General features: G+C 36.7%; 1 protein-coding gene, 1 long non-coding RNA gene and 7 other non-coding genes across 10 annotated transcripts; 8 read left to right on the forward strand and 1 right to left on the reverse strand.

The window, feature by feature from the left end:
• Window positions 1-2,122: 2,122 nt before the first annotated feature.
• Window positions 2,123-9,954, reverse strand: ZBTB37 (zinc finger and BTB domain containing 37). Its single transcript, XM_026703354.2, has 4 exons — window positions 9,716-9,954; window positions 5,603-6,553; window positions 4,294-4,393; window positions 2,123-3,034 (listed from the first exon to the last, which is right to left on the reverse strand). Exons 2-4 carry the CDS (start codon window positions 6,523-6,525, stop codon window positions 2,546-2,548), a joined length of 1,512 nt encoding a protein of 503 aa, XP_026559139.1. The 5' UTR covers window positions 6,526-6,553; window positions 9,716-9,954; the 3' UTR covers window positions 2,123-2,545.
• On the forward strand, window positions 9,870-19,553 carry LOC113438121 (uncharacterized). 2 transcript variants are annotated; one of them, XR_003374332.2, is made up of 13 exons: window positions 9,870-10,144; window positions 11,637-11,669; window positions 11,893-11,931; window positions 12,307-12,395; window positions 13,238-13,276; window positions 13,666-13,756; window positions 14,711-14,755; window positions 15,926-15,971; window positions 16,791-16,816; window positions 17,291-17,323; window positions 18,004-18,062; window positions 19,111-19,141; window positions 19,330-19,553. It is a non-coding gene; the product is annotated as an uncharacterized LOC113438121 (long non-coding RNA). The 2 variants fall into 2 exon arrangements; XR_015743024.1 differs by having other exon boundaries at window positions 10,020-10,137.
• On the forward strand, window positions 10,610-10,690 carry LOC113438199 (small nucleolar RNA SNORD74). Its single transcript, XR_003374347.1, has one exon. It is a non-coding gene; the product is annotated as a small nucleolar RNA SNORD74 (small nucleolar RNA).
• Window positions 11,979-12,058, forward strand: LOC113438193 (small nucleolar RNA snR60/Z15/Z230/Z193/J17). Its single transcript, XR_003374342.1, has one exon. It is a non-coding gene; the product is annotated as a small nucleolar RNA snR60/Z15/Z230/Z193/J17 (small nucleolar RNA).
• On the forward strand, window positions 13,324-13,403 carry LOC113438194 (small nucleolar RNA snR60/Z15/Z230/Z193/J17). The gene has a single exon (XR_003374343.1). It is a non-coding gene; the product is annotated as a small nucleolar RNA snR60/Z15/Z230/Z193/J17 (small nucleolar RNA).
• LOC113438200 (small nucleolar RNA SNORD44) lies at window positions 15,784-15,850 on the forward strand. Its single transcript, XR_003374348.1, has one exon. It is a non-coding gene; the product is annotated as a small nucleolar RNA SNORD44 (small nucleolar RNA).
• Window positions 16,881-16,958, forward strand: LOC113438198 (small nucleolar RNA SNORD47). The gene has a single exon (XR_003374346.1). It is a non-coding gene; the product is annotated as a small nucleolar RNA SNORD47 (small nucleolar RNA).
• LOC113438195 (small nucleolar RNA SNORD75) lies at window positions 17,808-17,869 on the forward strand. The gene has a single exon (XR_003374344.1). It is a non-coding gene; the product is annotated as a small nucleolar RNA SNORD75 (small nucleolar RNA).
• LOC113438197 (small nucleolar RNA SNORD79) lies at window positions 18,167-18,247 on the forward strand. The gene has a single exon (XR_003374345.1). It is a non-coding gene; the product is annotated as a small nucleolar RNA SNORD79 (small nucleolar RNA).
• Window positions 19,554-20,153: the final 600 nt, after the last annotated feature.

Consider the following 20,153-nt stretch of genomic DNA (forward strand, 5'->3'; position numbering starts at 1 on the left):
ATATTGAAAGAGGGGACTGGGAAGATTGCTGGCACAAGCCTCTTACAGGCTTTTTCTCATAATGTCGCCTTCTGTATGAATAAGCTGACTGGATAACTAAAGCTATAAACCCAGTTCAAAAAAAGAATGGGCAAGAATATTGGCTCATTTGCATGCAAGTAAAAATGACATCTTTCAATGGCTGCAACTAAAAGCACATTTCACAAGCTTTATTTTTCTTTTAAAAGGAAGCCTGGGCTACGAGGCAAGAAATGCTCAATGATTCTGGCCAGGCTAAATAAAGAGGAGTCTACCAGCAAGCAGGTAATGACCGATGACACAGTCCTGGATTACTTGGTCACTCCTCTGTTCACAGTATCAGTCCAAAAAGAACTCACAGCTCTGTAAATGCCACATTCAACAATCCATTACAACTCTTTGCCCCCTTAATATGTATGGATTTTTGCTGCATTCTGCTTTGGAGGAAACTCTTATATAAAAATGCTACACTGTCATCAACTCAGCAAAGAAATATTCCCATTATAATTATATATTTATATATATATTTATATATTTATATCATACTTGTAGATAAATAAATGTATGCCTTACAAGTTTGGTAACATTTTTTAAAATTCTATTCTTAAATGCTTAAAAACTTTGTTATAAACTAACTAGAAATATTTTCCAATTCTTTTTAATGTAAATTGTCTCTTTTTGGTAGATTTGAAAGTTATGATTAAAGCAGCATATATTCACATCTATTATCCTCCCTACTTCATCCAGAAGAAAAATGTTCATGTGGCTTTGGGAGAATCTTGTCAAACTCAAGTATGAGTTAATCTTTTCAATTGTTTTGAATCTGTATCTTTGTGATCACAAAGAAAAACCACTGCTTGCTTCATCATGAATTGGGGAACGGAACAAAATCCTCAGTTAACATAAAAAAGGAATGCGCACATAGGGAGGAAAGGGGAGAGCATCAAACAATTTTCATTCTTCCTGCGAGCATAATCAAATGAGTTTCATTTTTAGAAGGAAGAAATGTGTGGAGTAAGAAGGCAAGATTGACAAAATATTAATACTATATAAATCTAAGTCTGTTCACCAAGAAGCTGTTTCTTCCTTTATCCTAACGTTATAATTCCTCTCTCTGTCTCTTTTGTAGCTCCCCCACATCTCAAGCTTTCTCCTATAAGTTTTGCTTCGGCCATTTTAGCTCCATATAATCTATAATATTAGCATTATGCCAATTCTTCACCTATATTCGACAGCATTGCTACTAAATATCAACACAGAACTTATTTTGCAAATGTAAGACACTTATTTGAAATATTTGCTCTCCTGCACATGTATCCTTTTAGCTATAAACAGAATATTAAGAAACATACGATGAGTATTTGTTGGATTTGGCAGAGAGAGAAAGAGAGAGATCTCTCCAACTTCATATGTGAAATATTATAGAGGTGTAAAGGAAAAGCTTTCATTGCTTACAGGAAATAGGAGCTTTTCCCCTACTGAACTGTAGGAGCATGTTTTTTGCATGTTTTTCATATAAAAGTATCAAACAGGGAAACGAAGACAAACCAGGATTTCTTCTCCCACTGAGATCCATCTATTTTGATATACAAATATTGCTGTTTCGTTAGATCAAGTGCATGGGAGGCAAAGGATGACCTTTGGAAAAAAGCCACTGTTTTAAAAATTCATCATAACTAGAAATCTACTTTTCAGTTTTTGCAGCACACATAAAATAAGCAAGAATTGTAACGTGTTCTGCACTACCCATATTTCACAACTGAAAATATCATTCAAACATGGCAGAACCTCATACTGTAGTTACTGCCTTCTTTTTCAGTAGCTTAATTACTTAAATATTGTGTAATCTTTAAAATACTGCTCAAAAATTGTTAGCCTTATAACAAACAGGCAAGGCCACACATGTTGAAATGGCAAGCCCCCTCCCCCTAATAAGAGCCCTTAGGTAATGGGTCAATTTTTAAAAAGATACATGAAATGAAAATGAGATAAAATACACTTAAGGTATGGTTGGTTATAGCACAACAGCCATCGTTCTCAAAAAAGAATTACCTGGGAAATAAGAGTGGGGCACAAAACAACAAAAACCAATTCCTGATCCCAGTATCTTATGGAGGTATAATGATTTTTATCAATACAGATGCTGATGCTCTGCATACATATAGCTAGATTTCTGTAGCCCATAGGACCACAGGATGTGTTGCCAAGAAATGAGAAAAATCTATTTCTCCTTGTTCGCTACTGAATACTAAAAAAAAAAAAAAAAAAGCCCACCCCTCCGAAGTTGTTAATCCCTGAATCAGAGGTTAGTTGACCCAGTTTTTGTTTTCTCCTTTCCAAGGAGATGGAGAAAAATAAGGGGAACCATAAGCACTTTAGTTACAGTACTGTATCTTTTCTGTTTTGGCAACCTCTCAGGAGTGTCTTCGTCCAGTGGCAACATTGCACAACCAACTACAGGAGCTCACCATCCCGGTGGGATTTGCTTATCCTACAGAAGATCCCCTGATCCCCTGGACATCTGGTCTCAATCTGGCCCAGTAGTTGATACAGATCCCTGTGCCGTTTCCCCAGCCAGACCAGCTTCTTCCCGGAGAGGAGACTCTTCCTCAGCTTGCCCTCTGGAGGTGACCGTGGTCTCTGGAGAGATGCTGTGCGATCCCTCCAGTGGCATACAGCCAGGGTGATTCTTACGAAAGTGCTGGTTGAGGATAGCTTGGAAGGGGAAGCTCTTCCCACACACATGGCAGTGAAAGGGCTTGTTGCCTGTATGTTTCCGGATATGATATTCCAACTGATCCTTGCGGGTATACTTTTTGCCACACATCCGGCAAACAAAAGGTGTGATGCCCATATGAAGCCGCATGTGCCGATCCAGACTACCCTTCTGGTTGAAGGATTTGGCACAGTAGATGCAAGTCAGACGTGGGTTGTAACGAAACCACCTCTCAGATACTTCCTGTTCACGGAGATATTCCACATAGCCACTTACTCCAACAATAGCTGACTCCTCCACCTAGAACAGAAACATTATGAAAACAAAAGTTGGCCAAATATGACAATGTACATTAACAAGAAGGCTTAGACATCTTTATGGTTGATCAGCAATATTCAGATTTAGAAGGATTATTTCTCAGAGTATTAAAGACTAAGACAAAACAACAAAGACTGTTATGTTTATGCCTTGCCTGAAACTTCCTGGAATCATACGGTGATCACTGCAAAAAAACAAGATATACTTGTAGAACTAAATGGTTTGATTGACATGAATGTCAACGTAACGTACCATGGAAAATTTTAATTTTTAATATTCTACATGTAGTTTAAAAATACATACACCAATTTTTAAATTTTTTTAACTATGCTTTGTGTGGGATTGTCCTTGAAGTCTTCCACTTAAGCAAATTAAACAACCCCAGCAATTTTTTTAGCACAGAGGGAGAAGTACTTTAAAGTCTATAAGAGCCTTGCATATTCATCAGCTGGACAAAATTAAAAATGTTTAGTTTGATTCATAAGAATGTGGGACTGCCATGTTTCACTAAACTGTCCTGTGCTTATTATCCAAATCCCTAAGTTGAAATAAAAACATTTTCTGTATCCAAATGCAGAGGGTTTTCTTATGATGGTGGGATGACTAAGGTTAAATTTCTAAAAAGCAATATGTATGTTACAGTTTTGCTTTTAATGTGTTTCTGTGTGTATCCTGAGCAGACAGGGTTAGGAAACAAGATAAATTTCTGAAACATAAAGGTTTATTGCTTCCAGATACATTAGTAGAAGTCTGCTTATTAGTTCACTGAATAATAGTGTTTGAATACATATAATAATCAGTTTCTTCAGATTCCTTCCCAAAATTAATTTGACCTATTTTCTGAAGTACTCATACCCATTTATAATTAATAATACAGCATGTCTAATTCATCACTAATCCACCATATAACACAGTAGCAGTGTGTCTATGTGTGTTTGTGTCAATTATGCACACATTGCAGTAATCTACAGATTAGTAAATAGTGACTTTTTACTTCCCTGTCTAGGACTGAGAAAATGACTGATCAAGTCCCTCAATTGCGCTTCCATATGTAAGAATCTGGATCTTCCCATTCTTAGCACAGCACCCTAATATTTGCTCTCTCTTTCTTCACCCCCCCCACACACTCCACCCCCCCATAACACATAAACAAACACACTAACTACCAAGTGCTTCACCTCTATAACTATTCTTACAAAATATCAGCATCATGATTTCAGAGCTCAACAAGAGATATCTACCTGGGAACTGGGCTGCTTAGGTTCATCCATCCGCCATGGAGATTCACTTTTTGACCTGTACCGATCATTTACAGTAACCACACTACCCGAAGGGCTAAATCTGCAGATGGAAAATGAGATTAAAACCTGTTTGTGTAATACACAAATGCTCTGAAACAGGGGTTGCCAACCTTTTGCACCTCAGGGACCACCAAACTCATAATTTTAAATCCCAGGGACCACTAATATGAATTTTGACTGATGGTAGCTTGCTGACGTTGGTGGGACAGAGAGTCTCTCTCTCTCACCAACATCAGCAAGCCACCGTCAGTCAAAATTCATATTAGTGGTCCCCGGTATTTAAAATTATGAGTGTGGTGGTCCCTGAGGTGCAAAAAGTTGGCAACACACACACACACACACACACACACACAGCTAGGGGTGGGATTCAAATTTCCTAACAACCGGTTCTGTGGGCGTAGCCTAATTTGTGGGTGAGGTTTGGTGGTCATGTGACTGGCTGGGCATGACTTATATGTAAATATTTAGTGATTCTGCTTCATCACTAACTGATAGCAGGAAGAACAGGGGTTGGATAAAACATAAATCAAACATAAATAAATTAAGAAAACCCTAAAATTATAAATGGTAGCTTGAAGATTTATGAAGCAATTTAATTTATCATCAGGAAATAAATTAGTAGTTGGAGACTAATTTGGGCTTTGCCCAAAACAAATTTGTCAAAACAGAAACATGAGATTTATTATTTGTTACACTGTCTGCATTTGAAGTACTAAGAAAATTTTAATTTTTAGAGTTTTTACAGACTACCAAATCTGCTGATGCACTCTTAACCTCCAAAAGTTGTTGCATAAAATCTTAAACAAAAAATTAGCGTAAGAAAAGTAACAAATGCAGATTATATCTGATACTCAAACCAGATGCCACCTCCTATACAATATTCTTCAATATTACCTGATACTGGTAAAGTTAAGAAATAACATTCTCCAAGCAAAACAGATTAATTCAGATTAAATAAAGTTTGGCCAGAGGCAAAGTAAGCCTTGCTTAAAAAGTTATATATATTTTCTTTTTAGAAGTTTAACTCTCACTATCATACTCCTCATTGGCTCTTTGTCCACTTCACCTTCTGAAGTTACTCTGCAGACTGCATCCAATCAGCTTTTTTAATGTGTTTTGTTCCACTTCAATAGTTTTAGTTTATGGGTTTTACACTGCAGGAATTAAACCTGAAGTATTCTAACATTTTTTACAGGACCTTTGACATAACATAAGGTGTATTAGTAGTAAAAAGCAATACCAGTCTTACCTGTCCATTTCAGTGCTGGTTGGCCTGGCCACTTTTGCTCCTGATGAGCCCAAACTGTAACTTTCCTGGCCCACTGATCCATGTCCTGTTGTATCAATCACCATGGCAGTGACCTCCTCAGCACTGCTCCCATCTTCTCCAGATGGCTGATTCTCTGTCCCCAGCCACTCCTCCAAATTTTCTGTTTTGATTCGCACTGCTCCAAGGACTTTAACATCATCATCACCTTGCCCACAATGGTCTGCCATTCCCGTCTCTACATACCATTGGCCTGCCCTATTAATCCTCAGTATGGGTTCCCGACTTTCCACATCTGAACTCTGTTCAATTATTTGAGGACTTGTAGACTCCTCAGGAGGACTCAGTTCCCGAATGTCCAGAACTGTGCTAACCTGGCCCATACGGCTGCCTTTTGGAGTGCTATGATGAGGACTCAGAGAACGATTTAGAGATGGGGAAGCTCGGTGAGATTCTGGGGGCCTTTCTTGATGCTTTGTTCTTGTTTGGCTCAATTCCATTTCAACTTCAGCCACATTAATTTTGAAATGAATTCCCTCCAGGATTTGTGTACATTTGTCTATAATATGTTGCATTTGTAGAAAACTAGCTGCTGTCAGGTAACTTATTATATCAGCAAGCTGGAGGCATATTCTCCCAGTGTAGCAAAAAGAAAGGAGCTGCTCAAACACGGTGGGATTCTTGATAACAGAGATGGAGACTGTGCTCATTTCATTGAGTGACATATGATCTCGAAAATAAGGTGAGCTAGCAGCCAGCACTACCTTGTGAGCCCTAAAGGCTTGGCCTTGCACATTAACCACAATGTCACACAGCCGGCCCTGCATTCGAAGCTGGTTAAGATGGCTCAAAACCGAATTGCTGAAATCAGGAATCTCCAACTGTATGTTTCCACTTTTCTCCATGACGGCTCCGGTTGCAGGTGGAGCGACCCTAATGATAGAAAAATACACCGCTGAATTAGAAAGAGCTTCTCCATTTCTACATGTTTTGTAATGCATGACATTTAAAAAAAACACGTTTTATATCAACTTGCATGAGATTTGTGTGAATAAAACACATAAAATGCTATTTTCTTGTTAAACAGCCATGTAGAAAAAACACAAATGTTGACAATTGAATAGTAAATGCTTTTTGCTCAACTGTTTCTCTTAACAATATTGACATTGCTCAACATTCCAAGTGCAATTATGCTAATTAACAATGTTACCAATAAAGGAGATAGGTAATGTTATATATAAGATGTTATTTATTTCATGAATTGCACTAGGATTTTCATCTAGTCTTTTAGTAATTAGTGGCAAGATATGAATAAATGTTTTAATAGCCTTCTGAAGGGCAGAGCAATAAAATTATGCAAATCCTCTGTCCTATCTTATAACAGTTTCGTCTTTTTCAACACTTTATACATAGGATCTGACTTCTGCCATCCCTCTTGATAATAAAAAACTCAAACTAAGATAGAAATTCCATCAAAGTTTTAGGGCAAATGTAAACAATTTGGTTTATAATGTTAATTAAGGGACCTCTCAACCTATGCAGTGCTTTGAGGCATCTAAGCAAAGATAAAGCAGACTACTATTTCTCATTATGTCATTGTGGCCAATCATGGCAACATATCTTTCACTTGCTAATACACATAGAATTGATATTAATAGAAATTCATTGAAAATAAAACTAGGTTTATTTTATATTGATGAACAATAAAAATCTCCTTCGCAGTAATCACTGTAGTCAGTGTATATATTAGTCAAGGTGATGCAAAAATGGTATACTGTATGTGTGCACGTACTCAGTATTTTTCAAACTCACATAGTAACATTATCAATAAAAACTGTATCTTCCATATGCAAATAAATTCTTTAGTTTCTATCCAGGTAATGGATTCATGGTATTTGTACTAATTCAGAAAAAAAAAATCGGAAGACATCAGAATAGGTTTCTTTAAGAATACTGCAAGGATGTATGGATATGAAAACAGCTTATGTTGAGAAAACATTATGAATGTAGTACCATATAAGAATAAATCTTGAAAATTGAGTGGTTAGGTAAGAACTCTTATTTGCCAACTTCAACACAAAAAGCAGCATGTTGTACTTTATTTATTTTGTGTATTATTATTTAGTAGTATTTTCCATCTGCGTTTATTTTTTCAATAGTTCTTTTCCATCTTTTATGAAAGAAAAAAAAATGATTGTGGTACACTGAGGAACCATTAACCTTGTTTATTTATTTAATGTATGGCAACATTAATCTTGGGTTGGTATCCAGTTCTAAATCCAAATCTCTTATTGGAGTGACACAGGACACTCAGTATTCACTTTTAATTATGTTTCCTTACTGTAAGTTTAAAAAGTATGGTAAAGTATTCTGTAATTTGAGATTAGTTTTATGAGCTTTGAAAATGGACTTTTAGACTTACACAGAATTAACAGAGCCTGATAGATGCTTTAGAATTCTTTATTTCTATTGTATTACAAAAAGGAACATCCATTAGCTGTATTTTATTGCATTAGTCTACTACAGTATTGCAGGGACACAATAGTGAACACGTTTAGAATTACTAATAATAAAGTATAAAACAAAAAACTTCAATCTAAAAGGCAGATATCAGAAATAATTATATGTAAACCTTTATGCACAAATTATAAAAACACAATGAAAATTAACAAGATGCGTAAAAACCTCATGAATCCATTGTAGGAATACAGTAGGTGTTGTGTAGATTCTTCTGAGCAAAGATTCTCAAAAAGATTCTCAGAATAGCTTTTCCATGTTGTTCTGTGTATATAATCTATGAAGCCACAGACTTTCAAAAAATAGTTTATCATGAAATAAGTGAAGTGATAAAGCACATTAATTATGTGGCTTTCTAATTTTGGGAAACTAGTTTAAATATATTACAATTCAAAATTCAAATTTTTAAAAAATGAAATGTAACATCTTTTTATCAAATCTTCCTTTTCCTCATATAGACCTGCTCCCATACCCTGATTCCAGACCAGATCTATGTTCAGATGTCCAACAATAAGACAAGCCCAAGTGAAACAATGGAATTCCATGCAGTCCAGCTTCAACTGTGGCTGATCAAATATTTTCTATGAAAGCAATAAGGCTGATGCTTCACAGTCATTATTCAATAGCATTTATACTATTTCAACATTTGTTAAAATTGTTGTTTCTCTACGAGCAGTCTTCTTATGAATCCATTTAAGTTATTGTAAGCAATTAATTGCAGATATTAATTTATTTTATCCACATGCAGAATTATTATTATGGCTTGTCCTAACACTACTGCTGATCTGGAACTTTGTTTGGCACTCTGTTAAATTAAACAGGAAAAAATAATTCCCAACATTATAAACAATTAGAGATAAAAACTTTTTTCCCCAGTTTTTTCAAAAGAAATCTGATTTCTCCACACCACACATAATTTTAGTGAAGTTCTATAATCTATAACAACTCTTCGCAGAAATAACAGTACATGCAGACTTAAAGAGTAAACCGCTGGATTCATTTTGGAGTATTTCCAAAGAGGCATGCAGGCGAGAGTAGACTACAAGTCAGCATTTAATCCTCCTTCCAACTTTCTAAATCCTTCTCTCCACAGTAGCCCTTTCTTAGACCCAAATACTCCAAAAAACCTGAGCAAATTGCAACGAAACAAAAGCACTCTGCTCTTATAACAAAAAAGTACCTAAAGACAGCTAATTAAAATAACAAAACTGAGGGAGGAATGTATGGGTGAATCAAAAGGCAAGTACAGTGGCTGCAAATTGACAGATTTCGGCGGATTTGGGGAGAAGGTGCAAATGATCAAGGAAGAGGAGGGCTGGCAACCTCGGACAGAGAAATATCTTTTAGGAGGAACAAACTCCGTTGCTAAGATACAGAAGGGGAGAAGTGAGGCTAGAAATTCGGGGGGCATGCAGAATCCACAACACCGTCCTTTTGGGAGGCACCCCAGAATGGCTGTCCTCGAGGGCGCCCGAGGGTGGGAAGAAAAGGAAGGAGAGAGAGAGAGAGAGAGAGAGAGGACAACTCTCCCGAGCTCCTTCCCTTTCCCGAGGGGACCGAAATACATCGCCTACGTACCTCCAAGGGGGGGGTGGGACGAGCCCGAACACCCTTCCGGAAGCGAACCCCCCAGAAGAGAAACGCCCCGGAAGCACATATCCCCCCCTTCGCCTTTCTTGATTGACTTGCTTTCCCCCCAGCCCCACTGAAACAATCTTCGCGTCAGGTAGCCACACCCACAGGAATGAGCCCACCACGGAGAGGGTGGAACCTGCGCCTGGCGGGCTGCCTGGGTCCTTGTGGCGATGAAGCGCGGGCGGGGGGGGAGGCGGAGCGGGGACTGTCGTGCATAGGAATCTTTTTTTTCTAGGGCGTGATACCAGGAGGAGGAGCTATGCAAAGAAGCGTGCCCATCACGTGACCCCCTAGAGCGACACAGAGTCTATAAAATGGGTGGTTGCGGCCTGCGCTTCCTCTTTTGGAATCTGCCCTTGGCTGTGGTGCTGTGTAAGTATTGTGGGTATTCTCTCTTTCCCCCCCCCCTCCCCCGCAATAAGTGTTGCTTTGCTAATTTCTGTAGAGGAGTTGGGTCTTTAAAATGTAATATTGATCGTGGATGACCTTGGGGAGGCACGGATGGCGTTGGATTATAGCTTTCCGTCCCGTCCCCCCCCACATTTTGTTCTGCTGGCCGTTGAGCATAGATGGCGCTGCAATAACCTTTCCAGATAGGCCTCGTGGCTGAAGAAGGTAGAAAACTGATCTTCTAAAACGTTGAAAATGAATCCCGCAAGGGAATAATAAGAGCTCCCCTTATTAGAACGGCGTATAAACTTTTGCGTTAAGTTTGGATTTCTTAGGCCAGAGAATAAAACTCATAAAAGGAAGAAACTTCATGTACTGAGATGGCGAGCTCCAACTTCACTTGGCATAGAGGGACTTTCGGATTAATACACTGAAAGAAACATTTTTTGTACCTGCAAATGATGATAAATTACGTTGGTAGGGACATCTGAGACTGTGATGAATGCCAACAATTTCTGAGCAGGATTAGGACGTTAATTTAGGTGTGGCAAGGATTACTCATTTTCAATCGCCTGAAATTTTATGTTCTGGTTCCCCAAAACATTGAGGGTTTTTTAGTAAGGGAAAGCATCAAAACTCCAGCTATTTTGAATATAATACCAGCCTTTCTTAAACATTAGTTAAGAAATTGTAGGGAGGAGAATTTTATTTTTCAGTTAGATTAAGCTTTATTCAAATTGAATCTTCCCTAATGGTTGTCTTCATCTAATTCTAATGATTTGTGTCAGGTGTCCACTTTAGAAATGGCTACAGCGATAAAGAGAATGTATGACTGGTTGCTTAAATAGCATCAAATGTTGATCAGTTGGCAGAGGGAAAGCATGGATAAAAAAATAGATGTGGGAAAACTCCTATTCCAATTTCATAATTCATAACAAAAGCAACTTATATATCTGATCTGAATCATTATGACTCACCCAATAACTGCACATTGAGGCTCCTGTTTATTGAAAGGCTATTAGTGTGAAACACTTGATACTCAAACAACTGCAAATTTTGAATCATTTCATCTTTGTCCTTTGGAAGTGATGGTGAGAGGACTCATTTTTGTCCTGATATAATTTGCACTGATAGTGCAAGTAAAAAAATCATGCTGTGGCAAGGAATAAAGCACAGTGATATTTGAAGCATCCATCCCTCTAATACATCCAATTTAACTGAAAGTAACAGGAACTTGCTGTTTTTGCTTGAAAGTTGGAGGCTAAGCTGAGAAAGTTTTATAAAGCAGTCCTTCCCTCCTAAAAGAAGACGTAAAAGAGTCCTTATTGTTGGCAGTAAAATCAGTGTTAAGGCTGCAGGCTGAAAGGGAGTCTGGATTTCTAAATATTCCTAGTCAGAATACTGCCAACGCTATTTTTTTTATTATTTTTTTTTAAAATAGCTCTTGTCTGATAAATGCCTATTTCCTTTGTAGATACACAATCTCAAGCCAAGGCTGTCTGTAAAGGTAAGTTTCTGTTCTTGTACTTACAGAATGCTAAGTAAATAAAAATAGTACCTTTAGTTGTGCCTTTGTGCCATAATGATGATGCTTATTTGCTACTCTTGAGAAAATAATGATGAGAACACTTAACCCACCTTTGTTTCAAACTGAGGCACAATCTATGCTCTTAAAAAGAATCTTTTGTACTTTAAAACAGACATTAAAACATTTGCTGTTTTCTCTACAGGGTTTCACAAATGATTCTGTGATCATGGAACAAGGATTGGTAAGTTGTAAGATTTAAATAGTCTGTTAGGTTATTTTGTCCAAAGAAGGATGTGTGTGATGAAAACATAGTTCAGCAGATAATCTGTGATGAACTCTTTGTCTTTCGCTCCTATCTGATGCATCCTCTATTTAAAGCTAGTCTGCTCTTAGATTGTTCCTGATACAGATAGGCCTACTTTAAGTAATTGTTAAAAACTTCTGACCGTAACAGTAAAAATGATTAACATTTTTTAGATTTCTGCTGATAAACATGAAAATTTTATCATTTCATTGTATTCACGTAACTATATCAGAATTTAAAATAAATTATATGTTCCTCCCACAATGTTACGTTCTTGTTGTATATCTCAACTAAACTGAACATCTCTTACAGATTCTGTGTTTGCAAATATGGGAACGCTGCCCATTGATGTGCTGGCCTTCGGGTTCTCTAATATGGATCAGCTTCAGATGATCAAACATGTAAGTTGTAAAAAAAAACCCTATTGTAGGATTTTTGTGCATTATCCAGCAGTACTTTATGAACTGTTTCAATGTTACCAGGAAGATTCTTGGGTATTCCTTATTTACACTACAGAATTGAGAAAATCCCCTTAACCTCCATCTAATCAGCTACCCATTAATGCCTGGGAAAACCCCCGACTATGAATCCAATGAGAGCCAAATTAGTTTGAACCAAACTCCTTCCTGGCCCCCTGGCACACCAGAAGAGGTATCCTGGCTGATTGAATCCCTTAAGGCTAATAAGGCATCAGGGGCTGACATTGTTATGCCAAGTATAACAAGACCCCAATAGCAAAATGAGTGTGTATATGTGGTAAAGGAGAAGTTGAAGATCACAGATGTTTTACTGCACTGAGTTATGCAGAGTTTTTAGGTTAATGCATATTCTCCCCTTATTAGAGAGATTACCAGGGAGGGCAGACAATTTGTAGACTATTCCAACGTGCAGTAGCAAAATTCTGTGCAAGCTACAATGACCACAAGGAAAATCTGATTCAGAATTAAAGATGTTTACTGCACCAATTTCTTGTAGATCTCTCTAACAATTTTTAGAGAATCTATTCACACACATACTTACCCGCTCCCATCATGTAACCAAGGACAAGAGCCATACTGTTTCATACCATGTATTTATTATGGATGTTATTATTTAGTAATGATTTTTGACATTGTAAACAGTGATAATTTTGTCTATTGCTGGTTTGTGAATGTCATAAAATTCATTATTACTCTCTTAAAAAGGCTTTTCGTCCCTTTTGTAATTTGAAATAGACATTAAACATTTGCTGTTTTCTTTACAGGGTTTCACAAATGATTCTATGATCATGGAACAAGGATTGGTAAGTTGTAAGATTTAAATAGTCTGTTAGGTTATTTTATCCAAGGAAGGATGTGTGTGATGAAAACATAGTTCAGCAGATAATCTGTGATGAACTCTTTGTCTTTCGCTCCTATCTGATGCATCCTCTATTTAAAGCTAGTCTGCTCTTGGATTGTTCCTGATACAGACAGGCCTACTTTAAGTAATTGTTTGTTAAAAAACCCTCTGACCTCAACAGTAACTTGGTAGCTGAATGGCATTTTTAGATTTCTGCTGATAAACATGAAAATTTTGTCATTTCATTGTATTCATTTACCTATATCTGAATTTAAAATAAATTATATGTCCCTCCCACAATGTTACGTTCTTGTTGTATATCCCAGCAACTGAACTTAACATCTCTTACAGATTCTGTATTTGCAAATATGGGAACTCTCTACCCATTGATGTGCTGGCCTTCGGCTTCTCTAATATGGATCAGCTTCAGATGATCAAACATGTAAGTTGTAAAGTAAATATATCTATTGTAGGCTTTTTGTGCATTACTGGGCAGTACTTTATGAACAGTTTCAATGTTACCAGGAAGATTCTTGGGTTTTCTTAAATTGCGCAGTCCTTTATTAGGAGTTCTTACTTAATAGTGGTTCTTTATTTACAACAATATCATAGTTGCATTTTTCTACAGTTAGACTGGCAAGCATCCTAGTTTTGTTAAATCTTTGTTGTTATATAATAAACTTCACACTGCCAGACTCACAGTGATTTATAAATGAAAAACAAGACAACAATAGTAAAAACAAGGAAAATAAAACCAGACAACAAAAAGCCTATTTTTATCAAAGGCTATACCCCCATCTTAATTGAAGAGCCAGGTGAAGACCTGTGTCTTTAAGGGCCTCTTAAATGCTATCAAGATGGGGGCCACTTGTTCCCTTTGTTTCTACTGATGTTTCTGTGGTTATTACATGTTGAGTTGGAATTCATTCAACTTGCCAAACAAATGGAAAAACAAATTGAACCATGGTTCTAAGTTGAATGATTTTTTTCGTGCTTGGGTTCTGATCGTTTTCTGTGACTGGCTGTGATTTATGCATATTGCATCTTCTGCCTCTTAACAGTTGTATTAGATTTTATTTGCTAATTTGTTTTGCTGTTCTGCAATTACAACACTTGAGTTGTGTTGCTTAGAAATGTAAAGCAAATTTGCTGATGCAAGCATTTTAATTACGTCCCTTCATCTTTGATTTATCTGCAATAGCTAATGTTTAAAGAAATTGGATTGGGAGGGAAAAGGACAAAATTGATCTACTGTATATGATGCTGAATCAGGTCGCTGATACATATGAGGATAATTTGAATACACACTGATACAGTAGAAGACCAAGATTTGGAAGAAAAAATGCTTTGTGAAAAAAAAAGACTAGTGTGGCTAAGAAAATAATTCTCTTTATAGGTCTTAATGTGATTGAGCTGTGTTTCTGAAGAACCTCAAAAAAAGGTAACTTGAAATACAGAAAGTTGATTCCCTGAGCAATATTATAAAACCTTAAGGATATTCTTTTTTAGGACTTGGGTATATTTGGCATTTTAGTTCAAGGATGAGAAACTATTTTTCTCTAAATTTATGTCAAAAATCCAATCTGTTAATTCTATGTATGCCTGTAAGGAAGGAATTCTACTGTACTGCATAAAACTAAAGCAGGCAGTTGCAGCCAGCATTTCTTCTAAGGGCTCTTAGGGAAGACTGAAGAGGGGCAGGCAAGCATGTTGGGGGTATCCTGTGAATTTAAGCAGATTGCCTGCCAGATACACAAATTCAGGGGCAAGTGGCTAAGGAAGGTGGGGAACAAAGCACCAAGATATGTATGTCAGCTAGAGGTACATATAGAGGTACCTCTATATGTACCTCTATATAAGGCACACGCACGCACACACATACATATATGTAGAGTATATATTACATATGTATAAGGTACATATAGAGATTAAATTTCAGTATAAAATAAATACAAAAGTCATCTAAGAATCAAAAGCCTGGCAAAAAGTGCATTTTTATACAACATTGAGTGGAATCAAACATCCCATTGTCCTGAAGCAATTGAGGATGTCATCTCCCACCTTTTTTGAAAGAGGCCTTCCAAAGAGCATCTGCCGTGTGAAGGTTTGTAAGGAGAGAAACTGTTCCTTTGATAGATCCCGCCTAAGCCATTTGGACTAGCTCTATTAAAAGTCATAAACACCTGTAGGTTTAATTTTAATTGCTGTTTTTATAATCTTTATTAGTAACCATAAAAACGATGGATACCAACATAAATTGTGATGAGTTGACAAGTAACACAGCCATTTGTCCATTCTGATCCTATCTACTGTGGCAAATTGAATATTGCAAATGGCTGGAAATCCATAAGGAATTTCCCAAGTCTCCTGGGAAAAATTTGAACAGTATTTCTCACATACATGTGGCAGAATGTTCTTATGTGTTAATTAAAACATACTTGATATTTTTTAAGCATTTAATGCTCTTAGCCTGCATGATGAGAAGCTAAAAAAACTGACTTTAAAGATGGAGGTCTGTGATTAGCTCTAGCTGACTTTGGGCACCTACCTGGATCTTCCATGATTAAAAAATTCATTTTCTTGGCTATCATCAACCTTCCTTTCTCTTTAGGTCTTGGAGTAACATGAGTAGTTTAAGAGCAAAACTACTGACAGTGGTAAGCAACTACTTATATCATCTTAACCATGTGGACTTATTGTAAAAAATTGCATAGTGTTTTGCAAACAGGATGTCCTTAAAATAATACAATCTTTAATAATGCTATATTAATAAAAATGCCTGTTTGACTAGATATCCTAAAAACTAGTTCCGAAGATTATTCTCCATAGAGCTCTGAAATCCTCCAACAGCATATCTGTTATAGTCACCATTCTATTAGCACCGCTTTACATCCCGCTTCTTGACATTTTTGCAGTGGGGGAGGGAGGAGAATCGAATGCGGGAGGACAAGAAGGTCTGGGAAGTCAAGCAGTGCTGGCCCAAGAAGGTGCCAATCGAGCCCTAAAAGAATGGAGGTGAAGCAGGTGTGCACACAATTATCCAAACAACCTGAAACTTCAATTGGTCAAAGATTGATTTATTGTGGGGGTGGGGGGAGGTGTCCCAAGGAAAAAGAGAAGTGTATTGTTTGTGCACCAATTCAGCAGATTCTGTTTTGCTACTTCCGTAACAACTTTTGCCTCAGGAAAGTATACTCTTGGTCAAAAGAATGGTCCAGGGGGTCTTCCTTTTTTACTAACTGAATGGGATGGATGACAATATCCTTTACTCTTTTTAGATGTTGTTTGGCTATCTAGTCCAGTCAGAAAGTTTTATTGAAGGTCTAGAAACATTAGGTCCATGGAATTGCTATGGAGCTACGTCTGAAATTGGAATGTGGGTGAAAAAAACACTGCAATCTTTGTTTTTGTAATACTAAACTTCCAAAGTTTTGTGTTTGCATATGTAAGTGGACAATTTTTTTTATATTAATTAGGTTTTGAGGACGGAATATAGTTTGAGGTAAGAGTTCAGTTTTCATTTATTCCATATTTAATGGTTTGTTCAAAGCTTTTTATCAACTTGTAACCAGTGATGAGATTAGATTCTGCCAAATGAATATTCATGATATTAGCATCAATCCGTTCCACTTTTTACTGAGGTTACATTGATCAGTCCTATGATTAGGCATTCAGAGAAAATACTTGCTTTCCCAAGTTGTCACTTGAACTTACTGATGTATATTTAAAAGTATAAGTATCTTCTTCATCTTCCTCAAGCACATAAGATTGCAAATAGGTTATTTTGTGTTAATTCTGCAGTTATAGCAATGTACTGTTCTAGTCAGTATGTTTTAAATTTGGTTATTTTCTACCAAGCAGTAGGCTTCCTTACCAAATGTTGGAGCAAAAATTAGAAATAAATTAACTGGAAATAGTTTCTGTCTTTTTTTGCAGTTTTATAATAAATGTTTGTTAATTTCCCCAAAACTGTTAGGCGTTTACTGTTCTATGGGATCTCTTGAACAAGGTCAGTATATTATTTTTATAAATGTAATTTATTTTTATAAACTTAATTATTTAGTCTTCAAAATTGATAAAATTATGGGTGAATGGCTTGCAGGCTAAGTGCTCCTTTTATACCTCTAATATCTTCCCAATGAATTTCACCATGTCAGATTCATGACAAAAATATTAAAGGTGGAATGAAAATTGACTAACACTAGATACGATGCTTTCATTTTTGCATAATCCCCTCTTCCCAAAACCTCACTGAAATATGAAATATTCTTGCACCAGACATAGTAGTCCTGTCTGTGTGGATGGTATTAACTGGACCTCCACTCAGTTCTTCAAAGATAATCTTGTAAAGAGATTACCTCAACACAGGCAAAAAGGGTGTTTTCAAAATTCGGGGTGGGTGGTGGGTGGGTGGGGTGTTATTGCTGCCTGTTTTGTTCCCTGACTTCTGAAAGAAAACATACCAACCAAAATTAGATTGGTTTTGTTGGAAAAGCCAATGATGTTTTAAGAGTAGTGGACAGAAAGTTTTCTGAGAACTGAAAACACTGAGGCTTTATGTTGCTGATACTTAGTGATATGTCATGGTACCATAATTTAAAAACCTGAGATCAAATGAATTGCTAGTGGAATAGTAGCTGTTTTGCACAACTACATAAACTGATGGGTTACAATATTTTTTTATTTCAGATTAGTTTAAAAACAGTGGCATCTGACGGATAGAATAGTTTTGACTTCATATTATAATGGTAAGCTCATATTTTAAAGGTTTGTAAGGGGGCATTAGATTTCCAAATGAAGCAGTGTGTGTTCTTTGATCTTGTTTCATGTTAAAATAAACATGTTTCCTTTGTACTGTTAATGATGAAATTGTGAAAAAGACAATGGGAATCTCTCTGAAAAGCAGTGATGATACAATTTTACTGAGACAGTACAACTGATGTGAACTACATAATTATTATGTAGTGTTACATTATAATATATAAAATCAGCATTAAAATTGGCTGGTTCTTGTAGTAAACCTGAATGTTCCAGTTTGAAAGTCTTTTTAAAAAGCACCAAGCATCACCACGTGTGATCCTGGCTTTACATGATCCCTAAATGTATTTTAAATTAGGAACTGAGCTGTCTAGCAAAAACAAAGTACTTAAGAGGCAGAGAATTTATAAGTTTTACAGCAAATGCCATAATTTGTTCCTGTCTGATGTATCTGCCTATGTGGCTCAAGGTAGCTGAATTCCATTTCATCTCAGCTACCATAAGTGATAAATTTTAAGAGAATGGAGTTTGGGGGTCATGCAAAATCGTTTTGGTGTTAAATGAACATTTGCAGAGTGCCCTATTGCAGGGGTGTCAAACTCAAGGCCCACAGGCCAGATGGCCATGCCCATGCAAGGAGGGTAAAGTTGCGATATGTCACATGTTGTTGCGACTTTGACACCCCTGGCCTGTAGCAAGTGCAAAATTGAATTTTCAAGTGTTCTGAAACTTTGAATCTGAATCTACAATGCTTTGAGGTGGAAGCTGGCCTATTGAAACAATTTCAGTTTCACGGGAACTTAAATGATGTGATATTTGGATGAAAATAAACATAACTTACTGTATTTCTAATTAACAGTAGAGGCTTTGTTTAGCTTTTCAAACAGAGTTGCTCCTTGTTTTTAGCAAAACAATGAAGTTTTGTGGAGCTATTATAAATTTGCTAGTTCAACCACACATGGAAGAAATAATGCATGTGAAAAGTCAATTTTGCACAATAGTTAGAAGTTGAAAATTAATGTCTGTCTGATTCCCTAGGTAGTTGATGAACTGACATTTGGCTTTCAAGGTATGTATACTCTACGTTAACATGCTTATTTTCTTGAGAATGGTGAAATGATGTTACCCCAATCTTGAACTCTCTTTCTGAATAAGTGATGCAAGATCTAAGATCTGACCCATTCACATTTTACATTGTTTTGTATCTCTAAATGGGGAATGTATTGGCTTGATTCCTTTTCATTTTTCTCTTTCCAGATCTGAGAACCTGTCCAGAAATTACTATTCTCAAATACATTGGAAGATATTTTGGAATCTAAATGTCATTAAATTAAAAAGATAAACACTGGACAATAAAGATTTTACTTCCTGAACATTTTTTAGTGTATCTTACAGATTTTTGGTTGCTAATGATGAAAATAAACTAATGTAATCTATGACATACCATTTAAAATAAATTATTTTGCAATTTTGTTTATATATTTAAGTTTACTAATTTTCATTCGTGTTATAAGATGCACTTGGGATATTTCATAGCGTTTGTGGAACTTGGACATGCCTTGGCATGCTCAGGCTAAATAGATGCTACCTGGAAAGACTATTAAAAGCAGCTCACATGCATGACTGCTCATTTTGTTCGATAATTTCCTTGTTATGCAAATTACACAAACACCGACAATGCTATGCTTTGAAACAATCACGTTAAAGAACCTGGAAATGATTATCAATGAATACTCTAGGGGAGGAGGGATGTCAAACATCACAGTGGCATCATGTGACACATCAGGACATTTTCCCCCTTCGCTAAACTGGATGTGGGCATGCCAGTGCGTGACTCATCCGGCCTATGGGCCAGGAGTTTTGACAGCCCTGCTGTAGGGGAACAAGAAGAGGTAATTGGGGGCGAGTTATTAGGCATCTAGTTCTTGTACTTCATATTGGCAGGCATGATTGGGAAGGCATTGGAATTTTGGGTTGAAACGGGTTATTTTCCTTTCAACAAGTGATGTTAATCCAAAATTTCTTCAGTGTCAGGAAAACCACTGCTTTAAAATGTGCCTTGCTGTGTAAAAGCTTGAGTG

This window comes from Pseudonaja textilis, chromosome 3 (genome assembly GCF_049901715.1).
Source record: "Pseudonaja textilis isolate UNSWEBS1 chromosome 3, rPseTex1.2, whole genome shotgun sequence".
In the NCBI taxonomy this organism is placed as follows: domain Eukaryota; kingdom Metazoa; phylum Chordata; class Lepidosauria; order Squamata; family Elapidae; genus Pseudonaja; species Pseudonaja textilis.

Coding starts and splice junctions, on each gene's coding strand:
- ZBTB37 (XM_026703354.2), bottom strand. CDS start 6,525: ATGGAGAAAAGTGGAAACATACAGTTGGAGATTCCTGATTTCAGCAAT. Junction 4,394..5,602: donor ACCAGCACTGAAATGGACAG/GTAAGACTGGTA, acceptor TTCCATCTGCAG/ATTTAGCCCTTCGGGTAGTG. Junction 3,035..4,293: donor CTAAGCAGCCCAGTTCCCAG/GTAGATATCTCT, acceptor TTTCTGTTCTAG/GTGGAGGAGTCAGCTATTGT.